Source organism: Gambusia affinis, linkage group LG10 (genome assembly GCF_019740435.1).
Source record: "Gambusia affinis linkage group LG10, SWU_Gaff_1.0, whole genome shotgun sequence".
Taxonomy (NCBI): domain Eukaryota; kingdom Metazoa; phylum Chordata; class Actinopteri; order Cyprinodontiformes; family Poeciliidae; genus Gambusia; species Gambusia affinis.
The window spans coordinates 23,675,005-23,695,398 of record NC_057877.1 but is presented as its reverse complement, the minus strand read 5'-3'; the positions used below and the strand labels follow the sequence as shown (position 1 = coordinate 23,695,398).

The window sequence follows — 20,394 nt, the reverse complement described above, 5'->3', positions numbered from 1 at the left end:
ATATTGTGTAATTAGATTAATTAGAAATTAGCATGTTTTTCTTACATTACATTTAAAAGTCAGTTTATTTTGTTGTTCAAGTGGTTGATGGCAGAGATCCTTAGATATTTAAGCCTTATGGAAACCAGTTATAATTCCTGGAGTCACAACTTGTTACCAGTGAAGAAGCCAGAGAGACACAAAGAGAAAAACCGTTTGCTGCTTTCCATATTTCATAAGAAAACGATCCGTCAGGCTCACTTTTCTGATTAATGTGAAATCTACAGGTGAGTCTGTCTGCTTTCTGCTGGCAGGAAATCCTTTGTTTAACATAAAGTGTTTGTGATTCCATGTATAGTCCCGGATGCTCTCGTGCACACAGGTTCACATGGATACAGGGCAGACCGGGCCGGATCAGCTACGTCAACACTCACATCTCAGGATGGCGACCATTCAACACCACAGGAAGCTGACAGACAGTTTCAAGTCCCTGCGACGAGTCAAAATAAAAGAAAGTTGGGCATCAGTCAGAAACCATGTGAAATTATGTTAGAAATCCCCTGGAGGGAGAAAATAAAATAAAATAAAAATATTTACCTGTTATGAGTCCTAATTTATTTATTAGACTTTTTGTCAATCAGATTTCTAAATCCCAATTTTCTAAAAATCTCAGAAATTCTCTAGAAAAAACAGTTTACAAAAGAAGAAAATTTCTAAGCTTTTCAACTAAACGTTCTACTTTTCAAACTCAGAAAAGTTTTTTTTCTAGAAAAAAAGATCTTTTGTTTTTTATCTACAATGGACCTAATATGCCATCATGCAAACATCAGCCAGTTCGGACAAAAATCCTTTATTACTTTGCAAGAAAGATGAATACATTTTTTCTGGGTCACTTTTGGTTGACGCATCCAAATCAACAAAATAACGACTTTCTCTGAAAAACATGAAAATTTAGAAATTTCTAGCCAGAGCTAAATGTGTGTAGATATTTCCAAAAAGCCAATAACAAAGAAGCAAAATTGCTTCGAGTTGTGCTACATTCAAACACTTGCATCCAAAAGCATGGCTTAAGTATTTAAAGACAAAGCTCCAAAATTTTTAACCACAAATCGCCATGACAGCAAATCCCCACTTTTAGCTCAAAGTCCTCCAGCTTTGTCATCAATCAGAGAAAACATGAAAGAGAAGCAGAGAGTTGACAGAGCAAAGCGGCGAGAGGAAGAGTCGCCAGCTCAGACGGAGTCAAACAAATGCAGAAACATCAGTTGCGCCGGTCTGCAGCGGGCCGAATGTCGTCAGAGACAGGGAGAGAAAAACCAGGGGAAGAAGGGTGAGGACTTCAACAAGGAAACATAAATATTTGATCAAGGGCAGATTGACAGGCGAACAAAGGGTGCAGAGATTATCGCCTCCAAAAACGCCCTTTTCCCACTGAAGGGTTGCCCCTTACTACCTTACAAATGTGTGTAAAACTTGATTGATGTTGAAAAAACACAATTTCACAATAGTGGTGCTGGTGTTAAATAAGAAAACGTAAATAAAAACACAAGTTAATAAGTTTGTTTGAAAGATAAGATGGATGTCAGAATCCGTCTTCCACTTTCTGTCGTCTTTTCCGCCTTCTGTAACATCGACATCAAAAAGTGTTTCTGTTGCAGTTTTACAAAATACAGTAATTTTAATACATCATAACCTAAAAACCTTTCAGCAAAAAACTGCAGCATTTTCGAAATTGGTCTGTTTCCATTAAACAAATGTATTTTTGTCATTCCAATTTGTGCAATTTTATGGTCAATGGACACTCAACCACTGTCCCTCATCCAGAACTGGGGGGGAAATGAGTAAAGTGAAGTAAAAAAAAAAAAAACCAAAATGATACACTGAATGCAATCTTACAATTCAATTAAAAACTCAATTCAAAAATTATTTATGTTTTACTCGTTTTACACAAAAAACATTGCATTACTTTTAGGGATATTTCAGATAAAAGTAATGTAATGTTGAGACAATAAAATGCTTGTATTTGATCTAGTAAAAGATAAACAGAACCATAGTTGTCATCACAATGTTATTGTCTGCTGTACTACAATCACAAATTAGTGCTTGGATTAAATATTTGGTACGAATTATTACTATTGAGATATTTTTCTGTTTCTGTCAATATCTGTAAATATAATAAGAGAACAAAGCCTGAAGACGTCAGGAAGGAAAATACTTCAAACAAATACAAAATATAACATATAAGTTTATGATAAATAATTTACTCCTCTACCTACTTCAACCAAGATAAAATGTTTCACTTAAACATTTGGTCCTTTAACAGAGTCTTTCTGTTTTGCTTATTTGTTGAGTTGAAATGTTGGAAATCATGAAACAAATAACAGACAATCTGAGTTTCAAATCATGATTTCAGTTTTTATAGCAAAAAAGATCTGCCCAAATCAACATAGTCCTATTTAAAATTTATTTCCTATAGGTTTGGCAGCAACAAATTAATTTATAGAAACTCACAGTGAAATATTGTCATCTATACATATAAATTTAGTCACACTGGAGGGTTTTCAAGCGTGTTAAGTTCACGCCATGGCCTCTCAATTAGTCCAAACTTTGACTAGGCAACCCTAAAATCTGAAAAGAGATGATAGCCAAGTATTTTCTGTATTTGTTTTAACATGTGGACCTTCCTTTATAGTTGTCAAACATCAAGCAAAGAAACATATACAAGAAAAATATAAATTTCAATGACAAAAGTAGACATCTGCACGCTCAGCTGACCTTGTCGAGGTCACAGCTGATTTTGTTTTGTTGTGCTGCTGCCCTGAAGGACAATATTTAGCCTTGGGAAAGTTTTTCGGATGATGACTGAGTCTGTGCCAAACACTTGTTCAGTATATTGGGCCCCTGAGACATTGCCATCATCCTAAAACTATTTCAGCTGGATTTAAAAAAAAATGCCACCAGAAAAAATATTTCTGTCCTGGGAACGGAGGTACGTCTGCAGCCAAGAACACACAGCCGACTATTTGGACCCTGACGCATGGCACGAAGCCCGGGCTGTTCACTAAACGGTTCTGTGGGAAAACAGCCTTCCTCCCTGAGTGGGCCGTCATCACCTGTGTTCTGTGTTTTCACTCTCGCTCCGTTATTTTCCAATGCAGAAGTCTTTGAAGATAATATCCAGGATCTCCTCTGCCCCCACTCGTCCTGTGATCCTCCCCAGGCTGGTGAGCGCTAACCGGACGCCCTCAGCTGCCAGAGCGAGGTCAGAGTCGCGGTACCGCCGATACTGAGCCAGCGCCGCCACGCACTGCTGCAGGTGGGCCCTGTGGCGGGCCTGGGTCAGCGTGGGCGCTCCGGAGAGAGGGTCACCACACCTAGAGAGGAAGTCAGGAGAACAAAACGAACGAGAGCAATAAAACGATCATTACTTTTTGTGCTTCAGTTTGCAGAAGAAAATCAGACCAAGAAAAACAAACATGAGGTTGAAGTCATAAAAGCTCATCAGCAGCAGAAAACAAATGCGATTTTTCTCATCGCTACTGAAATGAAAGAGGAACACAAAGAAAAAACAAAAAGTTTCACCTAAAACATGACATGTATGGAGGTTTGTCACAATAACCAATTCTGATGGATCAAAAACTGTCGTAGTAAGTAGGTTATTGGATTACTAATAATCTCAGTAATTACTGTGCTGGTAATTATTGAAATAAACAATAATATTGTTCTTTTGAGACAAAAATAATGTTTTTGTGCAAAATAGTGCATAAAAGTTCCCTCCCTAATTTAGTAAATAACACTTAATACTGGAACTGAAACACATTTAAATATTCAAAATCAAACACAACAACCAAAAACAATAAATAAAACAGAAATAAAAAGTACACACAACAGAAACCATAAATAAAATTGATAATCAAATCTCTGTAAACAAAATTACCATTCAAAAAATATTGAGCATCAAAATTTTAATTTTAATTTTAATTTATCACACAATTAACTGATTGATCCCTTATAGCGACAAGCTTAGAAGTACGTTGAGGTAAAATAGTCATTTTGTTGTTTAACTTTTTAATAGAAATGTACCGATACAAAAATCTGGGCTGATATCGATATAAGATATTGTCTGTTATGGTTGATAAACAATATTTACCAGTATCATATATATTTCACAACCGTTTCGACACCTTTTGGAAAAAACTCCACCAGACAGATAAAAATAAATATCAGTTGTTCATATTTGCCCAGTTTTATTTATGTGATCGATATCAATGTGTTACAAAATTAACAATATCAGCCGATACCGATGTTGGCGCCGATATATCGTGCATCTCCCTTTTTTACTCCCCTAATGCTAATACTGATTTGAGGCGATGAAATAAAAAACGTACATTGTTTTGATGTTGCTTTGCAGCACAGTGAGGAAATCTTTCAGTCCTTCGTTGGTTTGACAGGAAATCAGGCAGACAGGTGGGAGTCCAGAGACTCTTCTCAGCCCCAGATTCAGCTTCTCTCTGTGAGCCTCAGGTAGCAGATCAACTTTATTCAGCACCAGGAGACACCTGCCTGCAGAACCAACACAAACGTATCAGTAGTGTAGTGAGATTTTAAGGGATAAGAAAATGGAAAACGATTAGTTTTCCATATTGAATGTTGAACCAAATTAACTCATGGTTCAACGTTCAACATTTCACTAAAGAGACACAAACACCTTGATGATGTCATCATGACGTACCTGCTCCAGGCTGGTCCTGGGAGGACAGGACGCTCCTCAGGTGCTCCAGCAGGAGCGCTGCAGCTTCCTGCTCCTCCGAGGGGAGGATGGTGGAGTCAACGACCAGCAGAGTCAGATCAGCCTGCTGCACCCTGCAGAAAACACAAACAGCATCCAGTTTCATCCTGGAGAATATTTATGGCACTTTTGTGGAGACGGAGACGGAGACATTTTCTTTTTAAATTCTCAGACTTGGACAAATCTCTGTAAATAGAAAATGTTTTATCTTGCAGAACTACTTTAGCCAACTGTCACAGCAGTGTTTATGATCCGGTCATTTAAAAACTGAAATAATTTAAAGATAGTGCACTGAACCCACAGTGATAAATAATAATAATAATGAACATTGATGATTTGTATTCCCACTCCTGATAATGTTCCTTTAATTGTAGCATATTATTTTTTACTTTCTTTGGTTGTTTAATTTACAATATAATTTGTTATAATTTCTGTCCCTGAATCTCATATCATCATGAGCTGAAGGAGCCTTAAAACCAACACTGCTGCAGGCACAAAGTGTGACTGTAAATATGAAATAATTAAAGTTTCACATCATTTCAGAGTCTCACATTTAATAGGTTGTCTTTAGATCACAGTTTTATTTGCATTGAACATTTCACTGTTTCTAATTCATTAATAAAAATAACTGATATTCCTTCTATGATTTAATGTAATATACTTGTTTTTTGTTTCTATTCATCTAAAACAAATAACAATTTTCAACTCAGTTTCAGTAGCTACAGCTGTCATCTTAATTGTTTTGTTTAATTTAGAAAAGGAGAAGCTTCTCATTGAATATGTCAGTCATTTCTGCAGAGTTTTTTTTCCAGTGGGATTTTCTGAAAAGATTGGGATTGTTTACATTGTTGTTTAATTTATCACTGTGAAAGGAATCAACGTGAAATGTCGCTGCCTTGCATCCATCCAAGCGTAAGGTAGCAGCAGGAGTGGCAGCGGATGCTTGTATTCACCATGTCCTTCCTGTAGTGACCCGGGTCACGAGCTCCAGTCCTGCTCCCTGCAAACCGGTTTCCTACAGAACACAAAGTGCCCACCCTTCCTATAGAGCCACCTAACTGGAGCAAAATTACTCTGACATTTCTGTGTTTTTATCTTCACTTTGATCTAAATTTGTTCATCACTACAAACAAACAAAATGCAAGAAACAGAGAATATTTTTTAAAAAATGACTCTTTGTCAATTTAAATGTCACATTTTTTGCTATTTAAATTAGCTCTTTTCTTAGCTGTGAATTTAGTTTAATTATGTTCCCATTTTGCTACTCAGAACTTTTACATCTTCTGTACTTTATAACCCTGCTCCTTTGGTCTCATTTAAAATGAACATTTTTCAACAACATGACCAGTTGAAAATGTTTATATTAATTACTGTATATACTGCTTTTTTGTACAGGAAAAGAGGTAAGGGAAAAAAGTGGAAAAAATTGCAACAAATATTCTGGCCGGCTGCACTAATATCCTCTTTTTAAGGTGTGCTTTCAGTGCCTCATAAATCCCATTTTAAACCAACAACACACACTTCCACAAACAGAAATATCATAAAGTTTTTCACTCTTAATCTTCTAGTTTCTTTTAATCACATTTTATTTGACTGTTAAAACACTGCAATGACTAACATTTTGTTTTATAAGAGCCGTTAAAATATATGTGGCATCAAAAGCTATCCTTTATCACCAAAACAGAAGGCTGAGCCCTGCAGCACTCTGTAAATCTTTTTTATTGCTTTCTTTGCAGAGATGCAAACTGCCTGCCAAAAACACAAGTAGTTTGGGAAACACTTGACATTAATTTTCTAAGGGAAGAAAATAATGATTTAAACAGAATATGTTGAAAAGATTTGACATATTTACACCTAAAGTTCTTTATATCAATCATATTATAAAAATAGAGCCACTAGTTGACTTTGATAACAAGATCAGCTTATTTTCTTGGATATTTATGTCACAGTCCAACTAATTGTTTTAACTTGTGTATATTTTTTCACTTCAGTGTCCGTTCTGTAAAGCAGTGATGACAAATGCACCAAGTATTCTTCGCTGATGTAAATACTGGATGCCTGTAAGAGTGAACCACTATGAACATATATCATAACACTTGAAAAACTCACAATGAGGAACGGTGGCTCTTCATTGCATAACCTCCTGGGTCTGTTTGTCCCATGTATTTATAACCGTGGCTCAGCAGTAAAATAAACTGAGGCAGCTACACAGACATTACAGAAAAGACTTATTTCTTCCTTTCTTTGTTTTCCAGAACATACGTCTTTGGTCTCCACAGTCATTTGTCCTGCTAAATTATACACGTGAACACTTGCTGAGGCAGCATTCAGCACACATCGTTACGTAGAGCTATCCTGTTTAACCAGCATCGATCTTATTTCTGGCTGTGTGGATTTAAATTGAACAGAAATTAACTGGATTGTTAAGGAGTTGTTTTGGTTGCTCCCTGTCTGTACCTCTCCCTGGCCCGACGAACCCCCTCCTGCTCCACCAGGTCTGGGCTGTCTCTGAGGCCCGCCGTGTCGCTCAGCAGGACAGGGAAGCCCCCGATGTCCAGCGCCGACTCCACTACGTCTCTGGTGGTCCCAGCAATGGGAGAAACAATAGCTGCAGGTCTCTGGCCTGGAATAAAGAATAATGAAAAAAAAGTTAAAATACAGTTGGAAAAAAAACACAAATACATTTTTTTTTTCTTTTTCTTGATTTTGCTTAGTTAAAATTCAGAAAATTATTTCTATTTGTCAGAAAACTTGCAAGACTCACTTTAAAAGACTGTTATCCCAGATACTAACCAAATAAATTTTTGATTTGAGGGAAAGTTACAAAAATAAATGTCTAAAATATCTTCTTGCTAATGTGTTTTTTATTCAGTGTATGTAAATATTTAATTACACTTTTTAAACCCAACCATTATTACAAAATTTAAATTCAAAGGAACAGTGTCATGTATTTTCCAGGCACATGGTGCCATTTTATAGCACAATCAATTCACCTTCAGTTGATATAAAGATACGGTATATATCCAATATGAGTTAAAATAAATTTGATGTTGCATTTAACGTCTTGAAATTGGGCGTCTGTCTCTTTAAGAAGCTCCTGTTCCTCCAGACACTCTGCTTTCAGCACATCATCACAACAATGTTTCTCCATTAAGCCGTTTACATTTTAAAATACAGTTGAAACCAGATACTGATATAAATACGGTACACAGAATAAAAATAAAATTTTGCTCACTGTCTGCAGTTAAATAAAACCAAAGCTTTCTTATTTTTGCTTAGTTAGATTTACCAAAATTATTTCTATTTGCTAAATGTCAGAAAACTTGGCGAGACAGTTTAAAACACAGTTAACCCAGATACTAAACAAACTAAACTTCTGAATTAGAGGAAAGTTGCAGAAGTAGTTTTATGAGTAGTGATGAGTTTTATGAGGTGCAGTTCCACCAGGTGTTTGTTAATTGCTGTTGCCACTAGTCTGGAGGAGCTGAGTGGGGAAGGCTTTGTGAGAGCAAGCGTTTATGCACCCCAAATGGCTGCCATGGCAGATTAAAGAATCATTTCAACACTCCAGGCATGTTTCTGATGAGGGAATGACATTATAATATCACATAAGGTTACAAAAAAGTCAGTTTTACATAACATACCCTCTTCAAGCAGGTCAAACAATATAGAGTGTTGTTCAGTCCATCATAAGAAAGTAAAATGAGAAAACACATCAAAACTTGTCAACACACCTAAACTGACGCACAAATGACTCGAACAACATGGCAAACAGAACGACACGTCATCCTGGCCCCCAAATTCTCAAACTTTAACCTCATTGTTTTTCTGAGGGATGAGCAGGAAACACAAGTGTGACCCCCTTTTAAACTGTCATGACCTGAAGAATCTCCTGGAAACAGCCTGGTGCCTGATAACACAAAATACCTTCCAGAGGTCCTGAAGGGTTTAGGGCAGAACGGGTCAAAGCTGTTTATGTGGCATGAATGGGGACGATTCATGGTTTTCACAATCAATTCATGATTATGAATTAACTGTATTAACTTAACTTAGGTTGAGTTAATACAGAACTCAACATAAAGACGACAAACAACTGAATATCGAGCTCTGGAAAAAATGAAGAGTCCACTGCACTGAACCCCATTGAAAACCTCCTGGTTATTCCACCAAATACTGATTTCTGAGAAGTTAAAACATTAGTATTGTTGTTTCTAAATAAATATGAACTTGTTTTCTTTGCATTATTTGAGGCCTGAGAGAACTGCATCTTTTTCCTTATTTTGATAATTTCTCATTTTATGTAAGTAAATGGAAAAATTTTGGAATTTCAGAGACATTTTGTCATTAGTTCATAGAATAAAAAAAAACAATGTTTATTTTATTCAAACATAAACCTATAAAGAGTAAAATCAGAGAGACTGATCATTTTAATGGTCTCTTATTTTTTCCATAGCTAATTTTTGTCCACCTAAACTGGACATTGAATGGTTTTAAAATAGTGAAATAATCTTTCAATCACTTCTACTAAAATTAAAGACAATGACTCTCAATGTGCTGACACGATAAGATGCCATCTGCCCAATAACTCCAATCAAAAAATTTACTTCCTATTAAATATCCCACACTCAGCAGCTGTAAAAGGGGATTTATTAAGCAAAATTCTCATTTTTTTTATTTTTTTGTGCTTCCATTTGGGTCTCAACTGATTCTAAAACCAGTAAAAACCAACCAAGTTAATGTTTTTTTGTTTTTTGGTGTCTGGAAAAGTAGTCGTTATGAAAACCTCCTGAATGCAACGGCACAAATCAGCAGTGTTACACTGTTAGGGTCTACAGAGGAAACCAGAAGTTTACATAAACTATGTAAAAAAGTGTCTGACATGAAATCAGGAAACATTTTTCCTGTTTTAGTCAATGAGGATTACTGACATTTTTTATTTTAAAAATGCCAGAATGATGAGAGCAAGAATTTTCTAAAGGCAACATTTTTTTACTTTCTTTAAAGGAAAAAGTTTACGGGTAAAGTCACAAAAATTTGGGACATTCTTTGTTAGCTCCTGGTAGGTTTTACCGAAAAATGCGTATGTATCTTTTTATATAGTTTAGGTAAACTTCTGGTTTCAATTGTGTTTCAGAAACCCTTGTGACATTTTTTATTCAATCACAAATTGCAACACAGGTATAGGGAATAATTACACATTTATGTGCTTTTTACACAATTTAATTAGCAGTTTTTATTTAATTATCAATATATTTCATTTCTTTTATTGGACTGTGGCATTTTTCTACTTGACAGATAGAAAAATGGATTTGGAATTTGAGCCTTTCCAGTCAAAAGAAAAAGAAAACCCCCTTGTTAATTTTGCTCATTTTGATTTTATGCTAAATCAAAATGAGCAATACTATGTAAACTAATCTTTCTCTTATGTAATCTTTATTACAAAACTTGTTTCTGCAGGTTGGATGTGAAACCAAAGAGACAACGAATCAGAACTGGACAGAATAACCGGATTATTATTCTAATAGCAAATCTCTGCCAAGTTCCTGTTCCGGATTGGTTTATATAAACCATTCATAAATGACTCCAGGAAACTAACGTAATATTAAAACAACAAAAGTCTCATGTTGACACCATGTAGTTTACACAAGTGGAAACAGGAGTAAGGGTGATTCAGTCGAAGATAAGCTGACCATTTGCTGCACAACAAATAATGATAATTGACACAGTAAGCCATAAACGCAAATATATTTTAGTTGAACAGAAATGTATATGTGACCATAAACAGGCATTTTAACACGTCTTATATTTCTGAGAGCTAATTAGTGAACAACGACAAGAGACGGTTTTATCAGTGGTTTTTGATAAAAGTAGCACAGATTCTTGTGTCTACTTCCAGAGTGATACTTCAGACTCATTTTATTTAATCTGCAGAGGAAGCATGTTTGTTTGTTTCTTTATATGGACCCCTCTGGGTGACTCAAACATCTCTGAGTCTGTGCTAGGTTGACAGATTTTGCCTTTTTCCCCTAATAAATCAAGTGTGATTTAACAATAAGTCTGTGTTTATGTTTCAGCAGACTCATTTTAAGCTAATCCATCATGTGCGCTCATGCGTGCTGCTTTTCTTGGCTCTTACAGAGTGTGTTGAGGAGGCTACTTTTCCCTGCGTTGGTGGCACCAGCGATCACCACATGGATCCCGCTGCGAAGCCTCTCGCCTCGCCGCTCATCCTTCAGATGCTGCTTGATCTCTGCTTGCAGATCACACACTGAGATGTCCACTAATGGAGGAGGAAAAAAGTCACTGCACAGAACAGCAAACGATGGAGGGTTCAGAATCACTTTAGGGCTCTAAAGCTGTTGTTCTTCAGAGCCTGTTAAGTTTTGAGTTGTGCAGACTCTTATAAAAAGAGTTAATTATACAACTGATTCAGGCAATTATACAATTTACTTGTGGCACATTCTTCAAACTTGTATATTAAACCTTCTTCACTCAGGAACAGATAAATAAAATCCAGTGGATCAAGCTGCCTGTGTGTGATTTAATCTCAATTGAAAGAATATTAGAAAAAAATCAAAGCGAGTTTCCTTAGATAGATAATTTTTTTTAATAATTCACAAAGGAAACTTACCTCGACTGTATTGAACTAGAATGTATGCAACTGAATTTATCTGGGGGATATACAAATTGGATCTTGCAGAGTTTCTTGAGGCAACAGTTGAATTTAGATGATTCCTGGAATAAACCCTGACAAAACCTCTTCAGACCAGGACAGAGGTTGACATTCCAGCAGGATAACAGCAATAAACATATGTTAGGATTGCCTAGTTATCCCACACCGACAAGACTTAAAATTACATGCTGAACTGTAACTGCGGTAAAATATTCACTCAGGTGAGTTGAACTGAATCAATTGTTCTTCAAAATCTAAAGTAAGTTATAAAGAGTTATTGGCCTCAAAGTGAATCTGCAGCGGGATCCACTCCAGCTGTCATTCATACACACCTTGGTCTAAAACTCCTTCCTCGATGAGCTCATCCTCGCTGAAGTCTATAAAGGCTTCGACATGGGCTAAAGTCTGAAAAGAGGCAGAAACAGTCTGAGTACAGCATGCAAGGACAGGCTGTTTTAGACAAATTAACAGAAATAGTCCCACAAACAGTCATCTGTCTAATTATACATCATTCATGTCAGAAAACAGAGAAAAGATGTGAGAAAAACACAAAAGAGCAGAACTGATTAGAGTATAAAGTGCAATAATTTCAATATTATTCAAACCTATTGTCACTTTTTCTTGGGTTTTAATCACCAACTTCATTACATTTAAATTAGAAGTTAATGGGTTGAACTGCATTTACAGGTATCAGAATAAAAAGGCTAGAAATCAAATGCATATTAACCCTTTTAATGCTGTTTTATTTGCAAAACAGTTGCAATAATTTACTAATTTCTGCCAGTCTTTTTCATTAAATCCCAGTGAAATACATTAAAATATGCGCTTGTAATGTTGCAAAGGTTTAAGGTGTATGAATGTTTCTGCATGTTCTTGCTGGGGATCCATTTTAAAAATTCAAAGTTTTTGCTATGTGCAAAAATACATAAATGGGGTTTAGAAGCACAAATTATTTAACTAATAAATGGAATCAAAGGAATCATTTCTTATTTGCATGTGTAATGTTTTAATTGACTTATCCATCCAGTAATAATTTGAAAGTAAAAACAGTTGCCTTTCTAACTGGAGACAAAAAAACGGCTGGTTTCTTTCAGGTCTAAATGAGAAATATACAACTTAAAATGCATGTTTACTTAACACACTGAGTTTAATTCACCAAAACTAGCTGGAGTTCAAGATGCAATGTGTTAAAAACAAGTCCAACCCCAATTCAGCCGCTTGCAGAAACATGTGCAGATGTAATAACTTTTAAGTAATTGTCCTTTTAATGACGAGGCTGATATCCTTACAGTAGTCGTATTGTCTGACATGTTTCTGTGGAGGAAATGTGGTTATCAGTGTTGTTCCAGTTCATTTATGTCCAGCCAAAAGATTTTAATCAGCTAAGCTGAACGCCTTGTTTCTCTTCTTAGTCAACCACTCGGTTTTTTTAGTTATTGTTCAACAGGATTAACAAGTTTTTGACAAGATAACATTTGAACCTTAAATATTTTGGCAGAGAACTTCATGAACGACTATATGACAGCTTTGAGCGGGATATTTAATTAAACTGTCTTAAAGTGTTTTATGTCTTTAATCAGCTGTGATTCCGCCCTAAACAAGACAAAGTGACTTTAAAAAGTGAAATGGGTCTTTGTCTTGTGCTTGGAGATAATTTACTGTGCAGAAAAAAGGAAAATAAAGAGCTGCATAAAATTATTTGCTCCCTTGCAGACTTATACAGAGTTTGGTTTAAAGAAATCAGACCTAAATAAACAGAATAAATAAAAAAATTCCGCTTTGAAATGTTTCTTTGACTGAAAATTATCAACAAGTGGTGAAAAACATCCAGTGTTTCCTCAAAATGACACACAAAGGAAGAAGGAGTAAAAGAAATGGGAGAGCGCCTGTTATTGCACCTTGTGGTACCCCATAAAAAGGAAGCACAAAGAAAGACATAAAATCACATATGCCAACTCAAATATGTCTCACTGCCAAACAGGAACAAAACAAGTCCCACAAAACTAAAGATGTGAAACAAGGAGGAGTCAAATTTCAAAGCAAAGACTACAACAGGGATAGAATCACAATTGATTTAAGGAGTTTTATTTCAGTGCTGCCTGTGACACCTTTTAAAACCCAAACTAAAACTTTTAACGCAAATGACTCCTCACTAAAAATGCATTTACCGGCATAAAAAGGTCAAAATTTAAATGTATTTTTAGAGAGGAATGTTGACTGTGATTTATTTGTCTCCATTTCTACTAAAATTCCTGATGAATTTGTTTCCCTTGGTGCTACATGGTTCTTTTTAATCTTAACCTAAAGTACATAAGGAAAAATGCTTCGATATTTCCACCCCAACAAGATCGGCATCTTGATAAACATTAAGGAACATACACACAATAGTAGAGTAGCTGCAGAAAAACAGGAAGCATCAGACTCCAGCACTTTGCCCCATGTTTAGTTGCATGGAAAGGCATTAAAAACGTAGCATTGTTTAGGTGTCAGATAAAGATTTGACCCCTGTCATCATACAGATTGTATACTGCTGATTAGCTGTGTTCTCAGAAATCTGAGTGCAGAATAACAGACCGAACATCCAGCTTCAAGGAACCAAAGCTGCTGACAAGCAGATGAAACAAAGCTTCTCAGGGGAGACCACCTGGATCGGCTGGTGGGGTCTGCTGCCAAAACCATTAACAGCGGAAGAAGTTCTGGCCAACTTCCACTGGGATGAAACCATTCACCTGCGGTCACTGACCTTCTGTGCTAAGCTGCTTTCACAGGATATGTGAGGGAAACTCAACTTTTGTAACCATTAAATCTAAATGAGAAACACATACATCCAACGACTCCTTAAAAAAATTAGGAGGATGTTCAGTCAGAGAGATATCATCGGTACTCACTAGTGCATTTGGACCTGTTCGTGTACCTGTTATAGAAGTGCAAATTATAAGGCTATTTCAGAATTTCTTACTCGACACTGAGAGATATTTATTTTTTCTGGATGACCTTAAAAGTTATGAAGGACCAGTCTAAGAAAATTTTGTTTTTTCAAATTATGATAATCAAGAGTTTTATTATGAGAATAAAACTGTATGACAATAAAGTCGTAATACTACAAGAAAAAAGTTGTAATGAGTATATAGTTCTAATTTTACTGTAATAAAGTGATAATGCAAGAAGAAAAGTCATAATAATGTCATAATAAAATATTAGAAGAATAAAGAAGAATTTTTTTGAGAACTCCTACACAAAAAGTCAAATCACTGCAATAACATGAAAAATGTTGAGAGCCTTGTGAAGTTATACTCTGCTATTGGTTTTACAAGTATGGAAATACTTTATCTTTCAACACATCAACATAGAATTAACACAAGTAGCAGATTGTGCAAACTACTGAGTCTATTTTTAAGAAAGAAGCACACGGAGTCGCCAAGCTGGTCATGGTCGCATCAAATGCTGAAAAATATAGAAGCTTTGTTCTTAATAAACCTACCTTTTTCTTGTATTTTTATTATTTTCTCACAGTAGTATTTGTATCAGAATAAAAATTATGATACTTCATAGAATAAAGAGCCTTGCAAAAGTATTAAACCTTTACATTTATAAACACCAAATCAATTATTAAAGACTTTACTCATTTGACAAATACAAAGTAGAGCATTACTGAGATGTCAAAGGACAAATTTTAAGTTCTTTGCGATTTTTACAAATTTTATAATAGCGTAATATGATGGTCGTGTAATCAGTAAATAGAGTCCACTTGTGTTTAATTGAATGTCAGTATAAATCCCACTAATCTTGGAAAATGTTTTGTAATTATGAGAAATTGAAAAGCTTCATTTTATTGAGTGACCACTGGGGGAAGGAGAGGTTCAGTCACTGAGTCAGTAAAGACACTCAAGGTAACTCTGGAGGAGATGCAGAGATTCACAGCTCAGATGAGTGAATCTGTTGACAGGACAGCTCAAAGGGAAAGAATGCAGCTGGAAGGCAGTATTTGTACCAGACAAATCAAAGTGATTATGTTTTCATATGTTATGCAACAGAAAGCAACATTTGAGTTTTTAGTGAAGGTAAAATTCAGTGCTGTATTGAAGTAATCAAATGTTGCACTTTAACTGCAGGTTTCCTTGATAACTTAACAGTCACAGGTAGAAAGTCAGTGTTTATACAGTATCAGCATCAGAATCAGAAATCTTATTTTCAGCATAAAGTAACAGAATAAAAAGTGGCAAAATGCTGTGATTTAATTGTGTGTTTCTGGATCTGTGTTGATCATAGAGCACAAAGATACCAAAGGAAACTATTGCAGTCCTCACGCATTTTCCAAGCTAACTGCAAAAAAAATGAAAATAAATAACAATGGGTAATGCTCCATAGATGAGCTCTTTTGTTGCCTGCTGATATCTGAAATCAGATTATCTGATTCCTGTTCTTTTAATTCTATAAAATAACAGGAATCAATTAGTATCAATTAGTTTTTATCAATTAGTTTTTTAACTGTTGGCATTAGAAACACACGTACTACATGTCCTCCAGCGACATAAAAACAGGAAGTCTCTGATTCCTTTAAGAGCAGCTGTAGAGATAAAAACAAAAACAACAAAAGCTTTGTGTGGGAGTGAAACCACTGAGGTCTGACCTGCAGCTCAACACGGACCGCTTCTTCTCAAACCCTCTTCAAAACAATAAAAAAAAATCAAAGAATTCAGCTCGCTTTTTATTCCAGACACTTAAATAACTTTAATAATCTCCATTTTTATGCAACAATTTTGTCATCAAAGTGTTTTTATAGATAGCTCCTATAGGGAAAGGCTCAGGTAGTTTTTTTTTAAAAAGATGCTTCATGTTTTACACTAGTACTTCTCTGTTTAGGTGAGGAAACTGCAACACAGCTACATTTAAATCTAATATTGCAAAGAATTTTGATATGTTGGGTCTGGATTCCACAAAGTTTCTAATCCAACACCAATCAAAGTGGTCAAGCATGACGATATTAATCACCTAAACCCCCCCACCCCCGTATTTTTGCATTTTTAAATTAATAAACTCTGTGGCTCATCAGTAGTTTTAATTTGCCAGTTTGGGCTCTCGGGGCTCACTGACTGACCCGTTTCAGCCTGTGGCTCCAGTCCTGATAGAGGCGTCCCAGTTCTCCTGACATCTGTCTGAGAGCTTGTCTCCGCTGAGCCTCCGTCTCTGCATGGATCAGATCCCCGAGGCCTTCCACCTTCAAACAGAGTTACCCAGAATTACAAATCTGCATGTTTTTATTACAAAACATCTGCATTTATCTACATTTGTTTATACGATATAATTCATTTTAACATGTCATGTTGAAAAATGTCCTCTCTTAATGTTCCAAGTTTATGAAAAAAAAATCTTAACTCGAATTATAGCCATCAAAGCCTTTTTGCAGTTAATATAATATGTGGTATCTTAGCAACTGCATGCGCCTATCTGCAGGTAATGCTATAAAAATCTAAATAATTTGTAAAGACGAAAGTATATACGTACCAGTATTTAAGTGGATATTGTTATATAAAGTCCTAGTAATAACTGGATTAGAATATGACATAAGATTGAATTTATATGTTATGAAAGGCCCAATAGCTGCATTTATGCATGAGCCTATCACAACCCAGTGAAATAAACACCGGTGGGTAAATTTTCTGTTAACATTTCAGACATTGGAATCGGCTTCATTGGATTTGACTCTTCACCCTACTGACTAACAAAACCTAAACACACAGGGTCAGAATGCTTTTACGCTCTCCTCTGACTTACCTCTGTTAAATCGAGCTTCCCTGCGTGGAAAGCCCTCCGCGTGAACTCCCCAGCGTCGGCAGGCCGCATGCCAGGCACACTTCCTGAAAAACACACACACACGCTAACAAAAATGAAGAAACAGCATGATGTATGCATGCATCATGGACACAAAACATGCACACACAACCACAGGACAATCAAATAAAGGGCATCAGGGCATCACGACAGGCAGATCTGCAGGTTAACAAAGGTTGCGTGTGCATTGTTCGCTCAGCTGTTTTTCAAATCTCTTTAGGAGACCAAAGGGAAGACAAAACTATGCATGACAAATACACAGCAGAGAAAATATGTTAGATTATTATATTGAAAAGAGTTATTAGACTCTTCCCACAGTACAAAAACATGACTGTTAGATTAATTTAGTTTCATTTAAATGGCTCTTAGCTATCACTGAGTGCAGTCATGGTTTATGTTGCCCTGTGATGGACTGGGGACCTGATCAGGGTGTAACCTGCTTCTCGTACAATGACTGCTGGAGAAAAGCACCAGCCTCCCTCCTCCCACAAGGATAAGTGCGTATAGACAAGGGAAGGATGGATAAATATCACAGCATGGATTATATCATATAAATATTCCTGAATAATAAAAATCCCACAGCTCATGAACTAGCAGCCCTCCACTTTGCCTTGAGCAACACTGCCCTCTATCGAGTTCACAGAGAAACTGCTGAGAAACATTCTCTGAAAATCACAATAGGACCGGTCATGCCTGCCAGTGCAAATATTTTAAGTACCTAAGAAACGTTGATGCTGGTGTCAGTTTTCCTTTTTAAATCCAAGAAATGACTGAAGCGTAGAGAGTTTATAATCACACTAAAGGCTCAGTGCTTGAGAAAGTGAGGCTATAAATACCCGCAGACGGAGCCACTGGCGCTCTGAAACCGAGCGTTACTTTACAGTTTATAATCCTGGGTCCTGTTGTGATACATAGAGATGCAGGAGAAAAAGTGTTCACCTAGAGCTTGTAAGACAGCAGTAATGACAGCAGGACCGCCGTGGATGTGGAACTCCACACTGTCTTCTCCAGTGAAACTATGAGGAGCTGACAACAGAAAAACAAAATTAGCATCATCCTAACAAATATTCCCTCTTAGACTTTTAGTCAAGATATTCTCTACATCAAGAAAACTTCCAACAAATTCCAAATAAATGTTTTATTGTAACAGAATAAAGCTACAAAATAACAAAAACATGTAATCCTGCAGAAAAGTGAGAGAATGATCTAGAGAGAAGAATTAAAAGATCCTTCTCTCTGAGTGTGAAAAAAAATGTTACAAGAAAATACTAAGTGTCACCAAAAGGAGGTTAATGTGGAATCTCTTTACCTTCTAAGGAAAAGTACACATTTCACTGCAAAAAACTTTCAATTTTTTGAAACCAAGCTGTTTTAGTACAGAAGTTGTCTGTACCAAAACAACTTCTGCATAATTTGAAACCATTTCCTTTGTTATCTGAAAAAACAGTTTTGCATCAGTAACCTGAAGTATTAGGTCACAAACAAGATCTGAAGAGTGTGGGAGTCTAACCTGGGAACCAGAGGACCAATCCGCGGTCCAGAACTTCTTTAGAGTGGGGGTCTGTGATGCTGCGTAACAGCGCAGTTCGTGGAGGAGGCAGCTGATTTCCGAGCCCAACCATACATCTTAATGCTGTGGCTGCAGCAGAACCACTGATGCGGACCACTGCTACTCCACATCTGCCATGACCTGATGACAAAGCGAAGATGGTGTCAGCATCCGCTAGTCCAGCCAGAACTCTGCCTCCAGAGGACAGACGGCAGTACAGAGAGATGTTTCTGCAGGAGGAAAGGTAAATGTAACCTGTGTTTTTTATTTGGACTCTTTGGTCATGTCAGGCCACAAGATGTTAGCAAACATATAGTACATTTTACTGTTAAATTATTTTATGTGACAAAATACTTTCTTGCAGTTACATCCTGACACATTTGCTTTACTTGTTACATGTTATCTTATCTCTCTAACTTACAAATATTCATGAAAATATCTTTTATTATTTATTACGGTGTAATGGACTTGAAACCTAATGTATAAATTAAGATACGTTCAATTAGATTACAAGACTGTTTTGGTGTTTCAATAGTGATTAGAGCAAAAACTAATTCTTAACATCATGATATGAAATATCTTTAAACAAAAGTTATAGTAAGCATTTTCATTAAGTTGGATCCCAACTTTTAAAAAAATATATATTTTAGATTTTTAGATATTTTCAATGACAAGAAAAAATCCTCCAGAATTTCTTCTTTTGTTGCCGCCTTGTGTGTTTAGCTTATAAAACTGACCTGAATGTAATTTGATTATTTTTTCTAACTATATTAAATAATTTGCTTTGAAATTCAACTCTTTTGAAAATTGTATTAATATAGGTTAATACCTCTTTGGAAACAGTTCTACAATCTTATTTTATCAATATTCCTTTTAAAGCCAAAGAAACTGGGACATATTGAATATCTGCGCCAGTCTGTAGGTTATTTTTAATAGTTTGTGATGTGCAGACACAACATTGAATCATCTCTTGAATTGCAACGCCTTATTAACTAAAAATTGTCACAGTGGCTTGCAATAACTGACAAAGCGGGTAAAAATAAACAGCTTACGGTTCTTGAACAGCATTGTCCCTTCGTGAATGATTTTCTATACTTTTAAAAAGCACAACGCCCCTGCATACATTTAGTTTGAGTTATACAAATAAAGCATAAACAGTGAACAAACCTTGTCGTACGGATTACAGCTCTGTATATTCCTCCACAGACAGCTGAAACTGGCAGCATTATTGCAGAATAATACATTTAAACTTTAATTTATGGGTATTTTATTAAGTAATCTGAGATCTACTACACCGTCGGTACATTTTAACCTGTTAACTGCAAACAGGTGATTATGAGAGCAAACTGTTTGCTAACATACGGAAAAGTGACAATCTGGACATTCAGTAACAAGCTGACCCACGCTGTCGGCGTGTTCTTCCTGTTTCTGTGTTATTTTCTCCAGGATGTCTGCGATTGGTCAACACATTTTTACGCAGACGTGTTCTCTATTTCTATTCGTCTAATCAACAGAGTCCCGCCCTTTGTGCATCGGAAAATCAGGTCCGTAAATATTGTTCTCCTCAAACGT

General features: G+C 36.1%; 1 protein-coding gene across 2 annotated transcripts; it reads right to left on the bottom strand.

The window, feature by feature from the left end:
- Positions 1–1,533: 1,533 nt before the first annotated feature.
- gtpbp3 (GTP binding protein 3, mitochondrial) lies at positions 1,534–20,267 on the bottom strand. Of its 2 annotated transcripts, none has more exons than XM_044130528.1 (11): positions 19,990–20,267; positions 18,784–19,052; positions 18,213–18,299; positions 17,217–17,299; positions 16,540–16,659; positions 11,774–11,846; positions 10,905–11,048; positions 7,226–7,391; positions 4,712–4,842; positions 4,368–4,542; positions 1,534–3,353 (listed from the first exon to the last, which is right to left on the bottom strand). In XM_044130528.1, the coding sequence occupies exons 1-11, from the start codon at positions 20,064–20,066 to the stop codon at positions 3,122–3,124; spliced, it is 1,557 nt and encodes a 518-aa protein (XP_043986463.1). In that variant the 5' UTR covers positions 20,067–20,267; the 3' UTR covers positions 1,534–3,121. The 2 variants fall into 2 exon arrangements, with proteins under 2 accessions (XP_043986463.1, XP_043986464.1); XM_044130529.1 differs by having other exon boundaries at positions 18,784–18,963; positions 19,990–20,071.
- Positions 20,268–20,394: the final 127 nt, after the last annotated feature.